Source organism: Mercurialis annua, linkage group LG8, assembly GCF_937616625.2.
Source record: "Mercurialis annua linkage group LG8, ddMerAnnu1.2, whole genome shotgun sequence".
NCBI lineage: Eukaryota > Viridiplantae > Streptophyta > Magnoliopsida > Malpighiales > Euphorbiaceae > Mercurialis > Mercurialis annua.
In genome coordinates, this window is record NC_065577.1 from 27,715,883 (window position 1) to 27,734,990 (window position 19,108).

At 38.6% G+C, this 19,108-nt stretch overlaps 1 protein-coding gene across 1 annotated transcript; it reads right to left on the bottom strand.

Annotated features, from left to right (window-relative positions):
• Nucleotides 1-24: 24 nt before the first annotated feature.
• Nucleotides 25-8,350, bottom strand: LOC126661812 (pentatricopeptide repeat-containing protein At2g26790, mitochondrial-like). The gene is given in 5 exon segments (XM_056104141.1): nt 25-370; nt 372-1,340; nt 1,487-1,607; nt 7,936-8,065; nt 8,267-8,350. Coding segments are annotated over 5 exon segments (1,518 nt in total). The 3' UTR covers nt 25-156.
• Between the last annotated feature and the right edge of the window lie 10,758 nt (nt 8,351-19,108).

The following is a 19,108-nucleotide window of genomic DNA, read 5'->3' on the forward strand; positions in this document are numbered from 1 at the left end:
GAGCAGATAGAATAGTTTGGCAAAAGAGAAAGATATGAGGTTATGCATAAACACATTTCTCTGTTCTATAGGGACATTTTGAAACTGAATCATTCAGTCAGCTGATATTTCACCACAAGACTTGCCTTAGAAATTGCACCTTCCCAGTGCTAGCCTTTAAAATACAATGGTCGAGTATGACATAATCTCATGACTAAGGATTTGAGCCATTTGTACATCTCCCACATCAGAGTATCCACATAAAAGAGCTGTATATGTGACAATATCAGGATCCAGTCCTGTACCGATCATTTCATTCAAAACATGTAAAGCATCCTGAACGTCGTTATTTGTTTTGCAGTGTGCGTCAATTACAGCATCAGGTTTAATCCCTCATTTCACCCAAAACACGATATGCTTCCCTCATGCGATTCATTCTGCAAAATCCATATGTCATTGTTGTGTATGTTATGAGATCAGGAGTTACAACAAGGCTGAAAACATACTCCACTTTCTTCACTTCTCCTGCCCGGAAACACGCACCAATGGCTTTACTTTACATGATTATGGAAGGATTCATTTTCAGAGCCGACATTGTCTTAAGCACCCACACAGCTTTCTCAATCTCACCTTCCAAACACAGGTTTCCAAGTAATTTTGAGCAAGAAGATTCCTTCACCATGTTTCCCTGCTGCTGCTCAGAAGACAGCCTAATGAAAATAACCATCAAACATGGCCATATACAGCTTCTCTCCTTGTATGTTGTGGCTTCTGCATCCTCTACCTTGCCTCCTGCACATAAGCCTTCAATAATCATTTTATGCGTGACAGTGTCAGGTCTAACGCTGTGATTCTCCATGTGATTTAAGATGTGAAGGACCTCCATTTCTAGATTCATTTCTTTGAATATATTCAAGGCACCTTTAAGGAAGTATCCACTGATTAAAGCAGTGTAGTTGATGAAATTTGGAAGCATCTGCTCGTGCTTCATTTGAACAAGCAATTCCGCAGCTTCTTCCACTTTCCCCAACTTGCACAATGCGACATTGTAGCAGGCCTTATCAAACAAAACCCCCATGATCTGCTTGGATTCTTTAAATTGATTAGCCCAGCTGAGACATGCCGTGAAGAATAATAGAGTTTGTTTTGACACCATTGGATGATGAAGAGCCAGAGCCATGCAGTATGTAGATATCAAACAAAAATACACATGCACATCTGGAGTAAAGCCTTGATTTTCCATTTGATGAACGACACTCTCAGCCTCTTTCAGTTTCATCTCGTTACAGAAGCCACGAATCACAACTGTATAAGCAAACGCGTCGAAGCACTTGGAAACCCAAATGCACGCAAACACAATCCTTCGATGCAAGTTGTATATGCAAAAACATTAGGCTTACTTCCAATGACCTTTTCTACACAAGGCCTTAACTGCAATGGCAAACGTATAATCATTAGACTCCAGTCCAACTGGCGATGGCCATATCGAGTCTGAATAGAAAATTACAGGAGAATATATCCGGGGCTCGGAAAAAACATTCCAGCAATAGCATAGAGCTTAACCAAAGCACGAGACGCCTTAAGAAGCGGATGGGAATGTACAGAACAATATATTCCAGGTTGCTTAACTACATTAATGTCCATCAATACAGAGTCCAGTTTGTAGGAGAATGCAGCATTAGGCTTATTCCTCAACTGCTTATGTTTAGTTTAGGGTACACATGGGATGGGTTTCGACCAGAAATCAACTTAATAACCCACTCACATGCCAAACTATTTCAACTCTCCTTTTCACTTCATTACCAACCCTCCCACCGCCTCAACTTTTATATCCTAATGGAATCTGCAAATAAATTTTACACATTTTAGTTTTTCCTCTTTGAAAACCAACCCTCATTTTTAATCTTACTATCTAAAGAGTGAAGTTATGGAGGAGGAAAAAGGGATTAAGGGATCATATTGTGTAGATTAATTTGATTATAATTATATTTTTTTAATCAACACCGTTCCTTTTGTAATGAACGGTGTATATCGTGAATATGACTCAAATTTAAATTTAAGGGAAGTCCAATCCGAGAAAAAAATAAGGGACCATATTACTTGTTTAAATAATATTTTTTAAAATTTAATTTTTTTATTCGGTTGACTAACTTTAAAAATGGATGTAAGGACTCTCGTTAACGGAAACACAAATGAAAAGTTATATTGTTTGATTTTCAAATAAGAAGTACGAAAGTGTTAACTATGACATGTTACTAATTTGCTCTAAATTCTAGAAGGTGCAACAAATTTTATCATATATATAATATTTATATAATTTTTGAAAAACACATTAAATTTTAATTTTAAAATTTGCATTGTTTTGTTGTAAGTTTAACCACCAATTTAACTATCATTGCAACAAAAAAATTTTAATTTCGCTATTATTATAAAAATTAAAAAAATTAATTTAAATTGCCACAAATTGTATAGGTTTGGATTTTTTCACCATTAGGCCAATATTTAAAGAGAGAAAAATTATTTATTTTTAGAGACACGTTTTAAAAGTGAAAATTTATAAATTTTACAAAGATAAAATTTTATAAAAAAGACAGTACAAAAATTTTAAAGAGTGAAAATTTATAATATTTTAGAGAGAAATAATTTTGAAGAGTGAAAATTTTTAAATTTTTAAAAAAAATAATTAGAAATTTTAGAGATGAAAAATTCTAAAGAAAATTTTAGATAAAAAATATATTGTGATAGTTTTTTTAAAAATATTTATATAAAATTTTTATAGATTAAAAAGTATTTTAAGAATAACTAAAATGAATTTTTTTTTATTAATTTTAATTATATAAAAAATGAATTAACTTTGAAATTACACCAAATACAATATTTAATTGATTTTTATTTCATTTAAAATGAATTCCATATTTAAACTTTGTAATATAAACACAAAAATTCATAGGAAATAAAATTCAAATGTTTGTATATATGGGTTTGAATTTAGTATTTGAATATTAAATTTTACATTTCAAATTTTATATTTCAAATTCATAACTTTCAAATCTTTTGTTTGGATAATGTGAGCGGAGCGGGGTTGGGGGACCATTATGGGTGAGACCATTACATCATACCAAAAGACTGGGTTCAATGGATAATATCAAAACTCTTGTACATAGCTTATCGACCATATCGTATTTACATGACATATTCAGTTATTTTATCTTAATCATACATGCAGTCCATAAAATAATGTACTGGAAATATAAACAAGTTTGAAAGCGATAAAGTATGTGAAACGCGCATATATGACTCGATTTGGGACTGGCGTGTAAGGCATGTAGCATGTACTCCTAAACAAGCATCTAATCCTTGTGGTTTCTATCATGTAGCAGGCAGAGGTGGGTGATAAGCCTCTATTTTACGTCAATTTCATGTTATTTGTATAATGTATTTTAGTGTCTTATTGCGTAAAATAGAGAGTTTTATAATCATTTTTACCCTTTTGTAATTTTTAATATAAACTGTGAATACTTAGCATTTTTGGAATATAATTGAATAAACAGAGTTTAAATGAAGTGAAATCCAAGCCGGATTGATTCTATCAAGTTCAAGAAAAAGAATAATGGAGAATAAAGTCTAAGTACAAGCAATATAGCTCTAGATCAGTCTCTGAATGTTTATATCGAAAAGCTGAAAATTCGGACATAGTTCCGTGTTCTGATCATATCTGTAGCTACAAATATCCCAATCATGTGATTAAATACTTCATGGAAATATAAGAGACGGGTCTACTACTTTCATGAAGAAACCAAGTCCAAATTCGGGATTGAACCGGCTCAAACTTGGCCTCCAAGACGGAACACTTATGAACCAAGAATCGAATCGGCCAAAGTTTATGGATTTGGGTGAAACAGCCCCTGAACCGGCCCGGAACCGACCCACGACTTCAGGCCGGCCGAAGGCCGGTTCAGACCTCTGGAAATGTCACTCTTTTCCGAAAAATAAAGCTAGGTCGATCCTCGACCGGTGCCAAGCCGGCGTAGGTACGGAATACAAAGAATTCAGCCGTTTTGGAAGGTTTTGGAAGTCTTGGTGAGAACTCATGGATCTTCCATATTGATCCACCTTTGGATCACACTCAAGATGTGATTTTCCTTGACTTCAAGCTCACTATGGGAAGAAAAGAGAGACTTGATCACCACTTAAACTCTCTATGGAAAGTAGAGATACTACACTTGATCATCACTCAAGATTAGCTATGGAAAGAAGATCTCATATGGCTTGACTACCACTCCTCTTATGCCTATAAATAGGACACATTTGTGTAGAGAAAAATGAACTCTCACGTTCACTTACACTTACATTTGTGTAAACATTTACTCTAAGATAATCTTTATCAATCATTATTTCTCTTTTCACTTCTCTTCTCATATGTTCTCAAGGTACAACAATTTTATTGTTATTTACAATATGAAAATTGATTGCTAGACCTTTAAACTAGGATTAGGGATGTAGCCTAGTTGAAGGGGAAGTCTTGATTATGTATTAGTGCATCTCATTAATGTTGTTAAATAAGAGTTCTCTTTAAATGTCTTATAATGATCATGAATATTAAGATTAGCCACCTTAATATTTTTATCCTAGAATTCATATGAAGGACCTATCGGTGAAGCATGAATTTGGATCTAGAGATTTAAAAATAGAGATATGTCTAAGGAATTGTGATGGCGCTAATTGTTTTGCTTAATGGGTTTAATTAATTAACATGGTAACTGAGAAATATCTAGAATTAATTAAGCACGAATTTATATCTCGAGAGAGAATAAACATATTTTAGAAATAATTGTCATGAAAAAGCTTTTGAGATGTATTATTGCACATGATATAATTTCCCCTCGACTATGGTGAAACCCGAAATTCTAGTTGTTTTAAATCTTAATATTTTATCCAAAATATTGTCACGGCCCAAAATATTGAGCCGAGACCGGCGCTAGGGAACGGGAGTGGTAGCTCCGGAACCCGTAACAAGCCTAAAACCACTGTCAATTTTTCGCAAATATAATACAATACAATACATTCATAAACGGAAGCTAACAAACATATATATATATATATATATATATATATATATATATATATATATATATACATATATACCAAAATTTACAATAACTGTTCGGAAACCTCGCGGGCTCTAGTTACCGTACCTTGTACGAACTGGCCTCGCGGTACTATATACATCAGTTAGTGTAACACAACATATCACTGGCATCTGGGCCGTGAATAAAACATAATACATATAGCCTACAAAAACATATAAACAAGACAACAAGTAACATGTACAATCAAAATGTACTGCTGTCTAGGCCACAACTCTGTCAACACTGGACCATTACTGCAGCACTCACAGAAGTCAGAGGACTATACATACATAGCTGACTTCCGGATTCAAAACTGGCTTCTAACTAGACCCAGACGCTAAGCACCTGAAAGCATCAAAGTGAGGGGTCAGTATTTGGGAAAATACTGAGTGAGTTAGCAATTTACTAACGGTATTATTATAAAAACATAGCATCGCATTTCAAGAAAACAATAGTATAAAATAATACATATAAACAGGTATTTGATCCGTTCGCAACTAATATCCTAACATGCGACACAACTTTCGAATATTCAAATCATACTGATCCAAATGGTCCGATCCGGGAGTGTTCACACTCTACCTCGTCGATCGCGACCTATCTCTTATCCCAAAGTGCGACTCCAACTCACTAGATACGGGGACTCCAGGCTACACCGTAGCCGAGTGCTCACTCGTATCAAATTCATTGTCCAACTTCGAAATTCATATTCATATTCATATCATGTCATATCATATCATGCATGTATGTATCAATCATGTATCATATGCAAACACACTAGACTGACTCGATGCTGGTGATCATACAGCCTATTGACACCCAATAGGTAGCTAATTTCTTCGGATCGCATACTAGTTTTTCATATATAAACTTGATAGAAACATATAGCATTTAATCAAATCATATGTAATGCGATGCATATAACAATACATGTAAATATAAAATAGCTTTAATATATAATACGCGAAAGTAAGGTGCAACTCATTGTGACTGCTATCCAATCAATGACGTGGTCGATGTAATGATATGCTCTCGCCATCCCACGTCTACTGACCTCTCTGCTCATTGACACGTCTGATACATAATAATTAACGTTTACAATTAGACGTGAATCATGTGTTTGTAGGTATAATACTTTTAAGTTCTAAGTTTAAGTTGATTGGATTCCTTTTTTAGTTCCCTCGTAAACTCGATGATCCTTACTCGTACTTACGACTTATCGAGGACTATTCCTCGTATTCGAGAATTATATAACTTTCTTAACTGAATTCTTACTTATCATATTAAAATTCATTTCTATATGTTTTATATCCATTTCAAAACATTTGACTGAGTTTCATACCCAAATCAAGCTATCGGATGCCATTTTTTGCTCACGGAAGTCCCCCGGAGATCGGCGTCGAAGTAGGGCACGTCGTGCCAGCTTGGCACATCGTGCCCTTCATTTTTCATGAAGGACACGACGTGCCCTTCACTGGTGCACTTCGTGCACCCCTGTGGCGCACGTCGCGCACCAACACGACGTGCTGAAGTGCAGCACGTCGTGCACCAATCGGGTGCGATGTTTTCCGGGGTTTCCGGACCATTTCCGAAGCTCCAAAACTCCCAAAACTCATACCAATTCATACCCAATTCAAATAAACATATTGTACACACTTTTTCACTTCGAAATCAACCCTAAACGCTCCAAAACGTCGAATTCGTGGTAAAAAAGTGTAACTCGCCTTGTTTTGATGTTTGGGGGAGGTAGAGGCTTGAATTCCGAAGAGATCGAAGCAAAAATCGTCTGAAACGGACGTCAAAGGGAGAAACGGCGAGCGAACGACAGTATCGATCGATGAAAGTGCAAAGCTTCTGGATTTCTTCTCCTTTCTCTGATCTTATTTCTCTCTTTTAAATGAATCCTTTATATATATATCATGGCTAAAGGCATCTTTGATCCTTGTTCTATTCTTTTGTTACAACTTATCCTTCAAACTTTTCTTTCGTTCAATTTAGTCCATAACTAAATCAATTAACTCTTTAATCATAACTTATACGTATTATTTATATCCGATAAACAATATAAATCCAAATATTAATATTTTCCTTCGAGACGTAGTGGCTAAATTACCACTTTAATCCCTGAACATCATTTTGTGACTTTTTTTGACATTTTTCCTTTTAATTCCAATTCCAACTTTCCAGCTAGGATACAATATTAAATATTTCATCGTTAACTTCTTGAAACTGACCTACTTAGATTTGTATTCACTTTAATTTCTCGGAAATCCTTCCAATATTGCCACTCTGACAACTCAAAACTGGACACGTGGTCCAACTAGATAATTAAATCTTTTGGGGTATTACTAATATTCTTTCACTTTACATTATTTAATTATTTGTTTTCAACATCAAATCAAATTAACAGAACGGTTAACTTACAAAAGTTAAATTAAATAACAATTTAAAGAGTTCGTCCTTTGTGGATTCGACCTCGGAACACTTCGAGTATTACTTGCTACAATTGATTTTATACACTTGCAGAATTAACTGATCAGTGGGTATTAAGTCATCTTGCATGCACAAAGCCTAAAACGAATGTTTATGTGAGATTGATTTTATTTTGGTCATCTTAAATGCACATACAACCTTTTCATTACATTTTCATGACAGTCTTATGATTTTTAAGTGATTTGTTGGACTTGCTGGATTTAATGCTAAATTGACGTGGTTAAATTTATTAGCATGTTAATATTGGATATGGACATGATTGCAAAGCGCATAAACATTGCAAGCACACACAAGGGCAGTTGATATACATATAAGGTTAGGAATACTTTTTAACCTTGTAAAAACGGAATGTCTAGCACTCGTCTGTCGTCTTGCAGTTTGTGTGATCGGAATTTGAACTTAGTCAAAACACGGAAGTTCTTCATATCGTCGATACGATCCACTAGTTCAATCCAGGGTCGATTCTAAGTACAAACAAACCCGAAATAGCTTATGGAAATTTCTGGTCTTCGGCGGGCTTGGTCTGGACCCGGTTGGCATGGCAGGTTACAAAAAATGGCTTTTAAGCCCGAAATACATTAGGTCTTGTATTGTAATACAGAATAAGATCTTACAACTAATTATAAAACTGCGAGCTCAAACGGGGCCCAAGTTCGAGGTCAAACAAGCCCAAAAACACAAAAATACAACTGGAAACGACTGGCTCGCGGGAGTGGTGATGGAGCCACTATGAGTGGCGGCGGCGCCATCACGACTGGCTCGCGGAAGTTCATCGTTTGGTTCGATTTTATGCAAAAAAAAAAACATAAAAACGAGCAGAAAACATGTAGGGAAACGTCCGAAGATGAATATATTTAAAGTATGCATCCAATAACAGCAAAAACACATCCTAAACATGTTTCTAAACTCAAAGTCATGTCAATCATGGCAAAAACACAACTATGGCAAACAATGACAGTTTGAGTCCTAATCATGCGTTCTAAGCATAAGAATTGAATAGAATTAACATACAACGATTAAAAATGGTGTAAACAACCTATAAACATGTTTCTAAGTCAATTTCATGGTAGTCATGACAAACGATCAAGGACATATCAATTATGGCAAAAAAACATTAAAATAGACTAAACATGCATCTTAGCTCATATAATTTAACAAACATGACATATATGAAATAAAAGATGATAGGAGATAATAAGAGATGATATTGGGTCCTCAAAAGTACCGTTATGAGTCCTTGGCTCGTTTTCTAGCAATTCAAATATAGAATCCAGCTTAGGATCGTTGCGCCACAGTGCGTTCTTGACCATTGAAGCGTATTTAGCTTGTTTGATTGACTGGTGTGTGTATGTGGAGGTGTGGTTCGGCCCAAGCTTGATATATTTTAGGGTGTATGTATGATTTTCTATACGTATTGGTACCGCCTCTGGCCAGGTGAATTAAGGTGTCTATTTATAGAGGTTAAGTTAGACCTAGGGCTAGATAAAGTCTAAGTTGTATTAGGAGTCTATAAGAGAGTGTTAGAGTTGAATGGGAAGCGTGCACGTGAGTAAATGTGTGAATGTAGAAGTCTAATTAGGATAATTACAACTTAAATTCGTATTAATCATTAAACGGAGTTATAATTATGGCTAAATAGCCTATTTGGTGCCTAAAAGTGTCAAAAAAGGCTTTTAGGACCCTAACGGTTTGGGTACGGTCAATTTAGTCCGCCAAACTTGCAAATAGGTCCATAAACTTCTAAGATATTGTAATTAGTCTAATTTCTTAGACTTAGATCGCAATCACTTTGGATTTTTATAGGCTATTCACGGGTAATTATATTTTAATCCTCCATGTTTTCAATTTTGCACTGATCTAGCCCGCTTGAATTCAGACATATAGATTGCAAGCTTGTCACCCGGACGAGTTTCTCTGGAAATCATCATTGGACGCTTCAGTCCCTTATCACTTTTACCTGTCCAGAAAAAGAGTGTCTACAGAAAACAAAAAAAAAAGTTAAACACTCAATATAATGTTTAAGCAATAATTAATTATAAATTAAAGGGATAATGTCATAGAAATTCACCAACTTTACACGTTTTCTCAATTTGGAGCGTTTTGGGGCTTGCAAAAGAAACAAATTGGCATGAGTAGGATTTCTCTTTAAAGGAGGTAAAAAAATCATGAAGGGCGAGAAATTCTCTTGAAGAAAGGTCGAAGAAGGATTTTACTATTGAAGTCCACCAGCTCGTGAATTCTAGGGTACAACCAGGAGAAAGGCTAGAGCGAGACAGGTCAGAAACTGGGGGGTAAGATTTATTTAGGCGAGTCAGGTATTAAAGTTTCCTAAAGTTTTCAAAGAAGGTTTATGAGTCCTGCAATTATTGAATGGGGTCAATAAAGGACTAGGGAGACCTTAACAAAGTCCGGGATATGTAGTTAGGGCAGAGGCCTCGATACCACTTCGGTCATACTCTAGCCCGACGACCAGGTTGTGGGATTTCAAAGCACTACCTCAGTAAAGGCCCCCAAGTTAAAGTCTATTATCGGCCCTCGTTTCTTCAGTATCTTCGCCTTCCTATCAGAACAAAAGCCAAGAGGTTGGATACCCCAATCTTAAAGCCGAGTAGAACAACGCAGGTAATCTGTAAGAATTGTTGTTGAACACCTCCACGACGTCTAGGATGTGAGGAAGAGGAGTTCCAGCCGAGATTAGAGAAAACCCATAATATTCGGCCTTGGTGGGAGGGCCAACCTCAAATAGCTATAGGAAGTACAGGCTAGCCATAGTTGAACAATCTAGAGAGGACCACTTAGGCATTTGAAAGACCTTTGAGGGCCGAAGGGGGAAATTTCATTCAATGCATGGTAAAGGTGAGCCAACATGAATCTGCCCAAGTTGCAGCATCTTCCTTCGGCAAAGACTGAGGCGAACAAGAAACAATTTTGGGTTACCCCGAAACAAGCAGTGCACAAGATATAATTCTCCATGAAGAAGGCGAGGACATGTTCTTGGTAGCTCGGAATACTATTGTCTTCGCCCATAAAAAGTTTGATGAAAGGACCATAGCTCCGTTGCGCCTTGGTCAGGGAAAATTCAGGAATATCGGCATCAATGTTAGGAGTAATCCTCTCACTGCTTATATGTATATTGAGTAGCAAAGCCAAGTCAAGTAGGGTGATCGTCATTGGGCCGAACTTAAAGCTAAAGCAGTTTATGATACTTAACCAGTATATCGATGTGCCCATAATGTAGTGCTTCGCGATAGGTCTGCTAGCTTTGCAGAGATGGATCAACTCGTATATGCCGATGTCATTCCAAAGTTTGCTGAAGTGAGGTTGAAGTCTATTTGCCCAGTCTTGGAATCTAGTGTGTTCAATCGGCCAGTTTTTTTAAAAAAAGTGGTGTTAACCCAGATGAACGAATGACGGGGAAGAGTGAAGTGTGGTAAATCTTCCTCATAAAAAGAAGAGGTTGTTTTGCAAAGTTGGCTGGGTAAAGTAAGGACATGACTGTAATACCCTAAATATTTAAAATAAAAAATATCGTGCCACGTGTCGTAAGTTCTGACAAATTAAATTAAGATGGATTTAATTTAATAAAATCAGGAATTTAGAATAATTTATATTAAGCAATTTAGCGGGATTTAAGGAAATAACTTAAGAAATTAATATAAAATAAATTATAAATCCCGAGATAATAATTATTTCGCCAAAATCCGCAAAATATTTTATAGTATTAATGGTAAAAATTTCGAGTCAATTGGAGATTGTTTAAAATTTGGACGCGGATAAATTTTTGGACTAAATTTCAACTTTTGAAAAGTTTAAGGACCAAAGTGAATTTTAGCCATTATATATATAAGATCAAATTATGAAATGAAGAATCCAGAACCATCAAACCCATTCTTCTTCCTTTTCATTATCTGTAACATCGTTTCTTCGCTCGATCTCCGTTTGTAGTTCGTTTTCGACGTTCTTTAGCTCGATTTGATCGTTTTTCGACAGGTAATCACGGTAAGAACGTCATTTTACTGCTTAATTGAATCTATTGGAAGGAATATTTGAGTTAAAGATTGAGGGTTTTGAGCGGTTTTATCGTTTTAGCAATTTTGGACTCGAATTCGACGTTTTAAGCTTAAATCTTGCACCTTTGATGTTATTAAGCATTAACAGATCGATTTGGAAAGTTTTAGCACGTCGGAATTGGCCTGGGGAGTGAACCCCGGGGCTGCACATCGGCAACCAACAGGCTGCACATCGGCAGCCAACAGGCTGCACGAACATGCAGCAAGTGCTGCGCGATCGTGCATCACAGCAACTGCACGAACGTGCAGTCCTTCACCGAAGGGAATCTTCGATACGGAAACTTGATTTCAGACAATTTCAAATCGCGTAATCTGTCGTTATTCGATTGAATTTCAAAATGTAAACTAGGACGTTTAAAAAAAGAAATGTGATTAAGAGATTATCAAAGTTAAGAGTCGTATTTGGAATACGATTGTGTTAACCTAAGTTTATAACTTAGGATTTTAGTACTAAGTTTACGTTTATGAATTAAACGTACATATGATTTGAATAGGAAATGGATGTATCGACGAGCTACTAGACCGACGAGCTGGAGTAGCTAATGAATCAAACGACGCATGGAACTTACGTTCGTGGAATTGCGATAATGCAGTCTTGGATAGCGGTTTTTGTGAGTTGCAATTTACTTTTGCGTATTATTATAAAAGCTAATTCCTTATATTATCAAATACATCACATTTATGTGACTTGCTCATATAAGATACTGCTATGTTTGATTGATTTGATTATATGAATGATGTTTTATTCATTGCTTTGAATATATGAATCTAGTATGTGATATGAAGAAACTAACTACCTATTGGGTGTCAATAAGCTGTGTGATCACCAGTACTTGAGTCAGTCTAGCTTGTCAAGATCGTTTGTGAAATTACGAATACATATGATATGAATATGAAAGTTGAGTATGTGAAAGATAGATACGAGGTTTAACTCGGTGGAACTATCTCGGGACCCATATCTAGTGGGTTGAACTCGGTGGAACTATCTCGGGACCCACAACTTGGGATTAAGCAGTGGCATGAGTTGAACTTGGTTGAACTATCCTGGGACTATGCCACGTGGTCGCGGTTGAACTCGGTTGAACTATCTCGGGACTAGACCACTCAGACTAAGATGATTCAAAATGATTACGATGTGATACAAATAAGACGAGTTAGGAGTTTAAGATTAAGGTTTCGATTGGATCTATCAATTGAGAATGTTGTGCTGTTTTCTTATATCATGTATTGAGTTATATATGTTTGAGTATGCGATGTTATATTTTTATAATACCATTAGTAATTTGCATACCTCAGTATTTTCCAAAATACTGACCCCCTCACTCTGATGTTTTTCAGGTAGACAGAGTCGGATCAGACAAACCATCTTCGTTGTGCCAGAAGTCGATTAACTTGCACAGAGTATGAGTTCCTAGAGCAGCAGTACTCAGTAGGTGTCAACATAAGATTTGTGATTTGATTTCAAACAGTTTATTTTGAATGTAAACTCTAATATAATATTTAACTATCTATAATTGCATTATCTAAAAGAGTTCTCTGAAAATGTTTTATATTATAATAATATATTTTATTTGCGAAAAATTATTGTAACTTTAGGCTTCCTACGGGTCTTGGAGCTACCACTCCCATTCCCTAGCGTCGGTCGCGTGTAATACCCCAAAATATTTAAGTACTTAATTGGACCATGTGTCCAGTTCTGATTCGCCAGGGTGGCGATATCGGAAATAATTCCCAAGAAATTAAAGTAAATAAGCCTTTAGTAGGTCGGTCTTGGGAAAGTAATTATGCGGAATTTAATATCATATTCCAATTTTAAAGTTGGAATTTGATTTAAAAAGAAAAATGTCAAGAAAAGTCCCAAACTAGAGTTCAGGGACTAAAGTGGTAATTTAATCAGTTAAGTCCCGAAAAAGGGAAATTATTTCGCCAAGGTCCGCGAAATGTTTTAAAGTATATGTGGTAAAAGTTTCAGGTCAATCGAGACCTTTTAAAATTTGGACGCGGATGCGTTGTGGGCTAAATAAAGTTTAAGGTTCAAATTGTAAATTAGCCAATTAAGCCTCGAGAATAGCAATTGGAAGATTATTGACGAAAAGTAATAATCTTGTGTTAGTATTATTTATTTGAATATAAATAATACGTATGTAATTGAGTTAAAGAAAATAATTAACCATTTGATTAATTATAAAAGTTTAAAAGAGAAATGGTTTAAGTCAAAGAAATGAAGGATTGAATTGGCAAATTTGCCAAAGTATATATACACATTTCCTTAATCATAAGGAATCAAAGAAGAAAAGAAATCTGCAGAAGGAGAAAAGAAAGGAAAGGAGCGATCGTTTCGATTCGTCGCCACTTCGACGTTTCTCGTCCGTTTCCGACATACCATAGCTCGAATTGATCGTATTTCAATGGCGAATCACGGTAATCTTGACGTTTTGCCTTTTTAATGGATGAATTGGATTATATATCGAGTTAAAGTTTTAGGCCACGAAACAATTTAATCGTTTTAATGGTTTTGAGATTGAATTATAGTGTTTTGAACTTAGATTAAGTGTTATTAACACGTTTGGAGCGTTTTCACGCAGAAAGCACGTCGGAATGGACAAGGGCGAGTGTTACGCGGGCACGTAAGTACGTTATGCGGGCGCGTAAGTACGTTACGCGGGCGCGTAAGTACGTTACGCGGGCGCGTAAGTACGTTACGCGGGCGCGCAAGTCCAATACGCGGGCGCGCAAGTACATTACGCGGGCGCGCAATCATATTGCGCGGGCGCGCAACTATAATGCGCGGGCGCACAGCAAGACTATGCGGGCGCATAGCTTATTTGAAGCACCTATAAGGTATTTTTACCCCGCTATGACCCCGTTTTCCGACTTTAAGAGTGTCGGACATTGAAAAGGAAACGCGGACCCCGAAAACGATAAATTTGGATATCGAACATGACGTATTCGATTAGGATTTTGATGTATAAGGAACCTATGATTAGAAATCGATTAACAAGAGATATAATAAGTATCTCGACTAAGTACTAAAACGCGATCAAAGTTAAAAGACGTATTTAGAATAAGATCTTGTTAACCTAAGTTTATAACTTAGGGTTTTAATTCTAAGCCTACGTTTATGGATTAAACGTACAGGTAACTCGACTAAGTAACTGAAGTATCGACGAGCTACCAGGCCGAAAAGCTGGAATAGCTACGTGATCAAACGATGTACGAAACTCGCATTCATGTGATCAAACGACGCACGAATCCTCTAGGTTGGCTGTATTTTTTACTTTTATCTGGGGTAATTCCGGTCCTCTGTCTGGGGTTTCTATACTGCTGAATTTTGCCTATTCATCCTCTATCTTCAGTCTGTTCATCCTCCGGGGGGCTTCTATTCTTCTGGTCTCCGACTACCGTTCTATGGAACTTATTTGATCCTCTATTACTCGTTTGAAAGCTCTGATGCTTATTTTGAAGGCTCTGAGGCTTGTTTTGAATTTTCTGTGGAGCCTTTTGGTTCTGGGTTTATTAGAAGAAAAATGGCCCTAAGTAGCCTGTCCATGGAAGTCTTGCGCTTATAAATGCCTCAGGAGAAAGTGGATACATCCTTATTCACTTTAATCCGTCCTTTCTCGGATTTGGGTGATTCGGTCTTGCACTCTTTCAGGATTTCGGCCTTTTATCTGAGATAGGTTTTCAGCTGTTGAGATATTGGGATATGTTTTATATTCTGACTCGGAGCCTGAGAGCTTCTTGTAAAGAGTAGTTGAGTGAGCTGGCCTGTATTAGGGTACACAACATACAACAAACTGGTTAGTATTTAAACTGTATTTGACTTGTATACTTACTTGGAGTAATTTGCGGATCACTTCGTCGCGGAACATCCCTCCAGGGAGATTTGACCTCGCTAGCTACAGGGCGCTATGACATGCGATATCTGATGCATGGCCCTAATTATTGGTTCTGGCTTATGGGTGAGCGCGTCTTTCATTGGTGGATCCGGCCTAATTCTCCTACTATTCCTGTAGGACCGCCATTGTCTATACTGCGCAGGAGGGACGCCGTGCCCTCTGTTCTTTATTCGGATTGTAGAGGTTATGCGGTGGCTAAGTTTGTATTTACTCTCCGATAAAGCTACTTGGACGATCTGGTGTTACCCTGTCTTCTAGGTAAGTTGCCTCCAATGTGTGTGCCAGGGCTTCAAATTCCGTACAGTGCGGATGCGCTCCCTTCTTGTATTCGTTTAACATTCTGGATTTTTTACTACCTTGACAATGCTCTTTTGTTTCTGTTTCTGTCTAGTGGGAAACCTCTCTTTCTTGACTTCTGGCTGGTGGAGACCTCATGCCCCCGGTTCTGTAGCTGGTGGAGACCTAATGCCCCCGGTTCTCTGGTTGGTGGAGACCTGATGTCCTTGGTTCTCTGGTTGGTGGAGACCTGCTGCCCCCTGGTTCTCTGGTTGGTGGAGACCTGATGCGCCCTGTCTTCTGATTATAGGAGCCCCGATGTCCCTGTCTTTTGGCTGGTGGAGACCTGATGCCTCCCTGTCTTCTGCTTTTGAAGCTGGTAATTTATACTTGTTCTGGTGTTGGAGTAGGGTTGGCGCCTTGTCTTGGTTCTAGAATGGGATGAAGGATGTGACCTGTTGTTCCTGGAGAGATCAGCTATGTACCGTATCTGCACAGATGGGGGTAAAAATGCCAAAATGCAAAATGGTATATTCTATATGTATGCATGTATGCAATTTTGTTTCTCTGACTGCTCTCTGGTTTTTTTGCAGTACTACATGGATGATCTGGGCCATAGGTTGCAGCGGGTCTTTCGTTGGTGGATCCGGCCTAGTTCTCCTATTATTCCTGTAGGACCGCCATTGTCTATACTGCGCATGAGGGACGTCGTGCCCTCTGTTCTTTATTCGGATTGTAGAGGTTATGCGGTGGCTAAGTTTGTATTTACTCTCCGGCAAAGCTACTTGGACGATCTGGTGTTACCCTGTCTTCTAGGTAAGTTGCCTCCAATGTGTGTGCCAGGGCTTCAGATTCCGTACAGTGCTGATGCGCTCCCTTCTTGTATTCGTTTAACATTCTGGATTTTTTACGACCTTGACAATGCTCTTTTGTTTCTGTTTCTGTCTAGTGGGAAACCTTTGTTTCTTGACTTCTGGCTGGTGGAGACCTCATGCCCCCGGTTCTGTAGCTGGTGGAGACCTAATGCCCGCGGTTCTCTGGTTGGTGGAGACCTGATGTCCCTGGTTCTCTGGTTGGTGGAGACCTGATGCCCCCTGGTTCTCTGGTTGGTGGAGACCTGATGCGCCCTGTCTTCTGATTATTGAAGCCCCGATGTCCCTGTCTTTTGGATGGTGGAGACCTGATGCCTCCCTGTCTTCTGCTTTTGAAGCTGGTATTTTATACTTGTTCTGGTGTTGGAGTAGGGTTGGCGCCTTGTCTTGGTTCTAGAATGGGATGAAGGATGTGACCCGTTGTTCCTGGAGAGATCAACTATGTACCCTATCTGCACAGATGAGGGTAAAAATGCCAAAATGCAAAATGGTATATTCTATATGTATGCATGTATGCAATTTTGTTTCTCTGACTGCTCTCTGGTTTTTTTGCAGTACTACATGGATGATCTGGGCCATAGGTTGCAGCGGGTCTTTCGTTGGTGGATCCAGCCTAGTTCTCCTACTATTCTTGTAGGACCGCCATTGTCTATGATGCGCATGAGGGACGTCGTGCCCTCTGTTCTTTATTCGGATTGTAAAGGTTATGCGGTGGCTAAGTTTGTATTTACTCTCCGACAAAGCTACTTGGACGATCTGGTGTTACCCTGTCTTCTAGGTAAGTTGCCTCCAATGTGTGTGCTAGGGCTTCAGATTCCGTACAGTGCTGATGTGCTCCCTTCTTGTATTTGTTTAACATTCTGGATGTTTTACTACCTTGACAGTGCTATTTTGTTTCTGTTTTTGTCTGGTGGGAAACCTCTGTTTCTTGACTTCTGGCTGGTGGAGACCTGATGCCCTCGGTTCTGTAGCTGGTGGAGACCTAATGCCCCCGGTTCTCTAGTTGGTGGAGACCTGATGTCCCTGGTTCTCTGGTTGGTGGAGACCTGATGCCCCCTGGTTCTCTGGTTGGTGGAGACCTGATGCCCCCTGGTTCTCTGGTTGGTGGAGACCTGATGCCCCCTGGTTCTCTGGTTGGTGGAGACCTGATGTGCCCTGTCTTCTGATTATTGGAGCCCCGATGTCCCTGTCTTTTGGCTGGTGAAGACCTGATGCCTCCCTGTCTTCTGCTTTTAATGCAGGTATTTTATACTTGTTCCGGTGTTGGAGTAGGGTTGGCGCCTTATCCTGGTTCTAGAATGGGATGAAGGATGTGACCCGTTGTTCTTGGAGAGATCAGCTATGTACCGTATATGCACATATGAGGGTAAAAATGCCAAAATGCAATATGGTATATTCTATATGTATGCATGTATGCAATTTTGTTTCTCTGACTGCTCTCTGGTTTTTTTTGCAGTACTACATGGATGATCTGGGCCGTAGGTTTCAGCGGGCGGAGCTGGATCCTACTGAAAGTGGAGCTGATATTCCCCTTGGATTTCCTAGTTGTAGTTGATGTGAGTTCTGCGTCTGCGATTGTGGACTTGGAGCCCATGGTAGTCATAGAGACCCTGCTTCTTCTTCTAACGGTGTGCAGGCTGGGCGCGACGACGATGATGACGATGAGTTCTCCGGTGGCGATGATGGAGATTTTGAGACCCTGGTGTAGGCTGGGATTCTGACAAGTAGGATTTTATCCTTTGTAATGCCTTCTTGTATGTCAGTACATCATTTCCTACGCATGGACACTTTGCTTACTGAACTTCATCGTCACTTTGCGTTCTGGATGTCTTGTTTAAATTTCTGGTTCCAAAAAGTGATCTGATTCTTCGTCTTCTGTTGTGTTTAGGAGCTCGTAGTCCCGTGATGACCAAATTGTGGGAAGCCTCGGTCCTGCGATGTTGCCATAATTGGGAACCCGTAGTCCCGCGATGATTGAATTGTGAGAAGCCTTGATCCCGAGATGTTTCCATAATTGGGAACCGGTAGTCCCGTGACGATTGTGAGAAGCCTTAGTCCCAAGATGTTTTCAAAATTGGGAGCCCGTTGTCCCTGAGTATATGAACAGTGGGAACCCGTAGTCCCACGATGTTTGGATGGTGGGAAGCCGTAGTCCCATACTGTTTGATTGAGGAAATCTTTTGCCCTTCCTACTGTCTTGCTGGTGGGAAGTCGTAGTCCCATGATCCTTTGGTTTGTGGGAAGCCGTAGTCTCTGAGTACTTGAATAATGGGAATCCAGAGTCCCGAGATTTTAAACTAATGGAAAGCCGTAGTACTGGGATGTTGCTATAATTGGGAGCTCGTAGTCCTATAAGTACTTGAGTCGTAGGAGGCCTTAGTCCCATGACC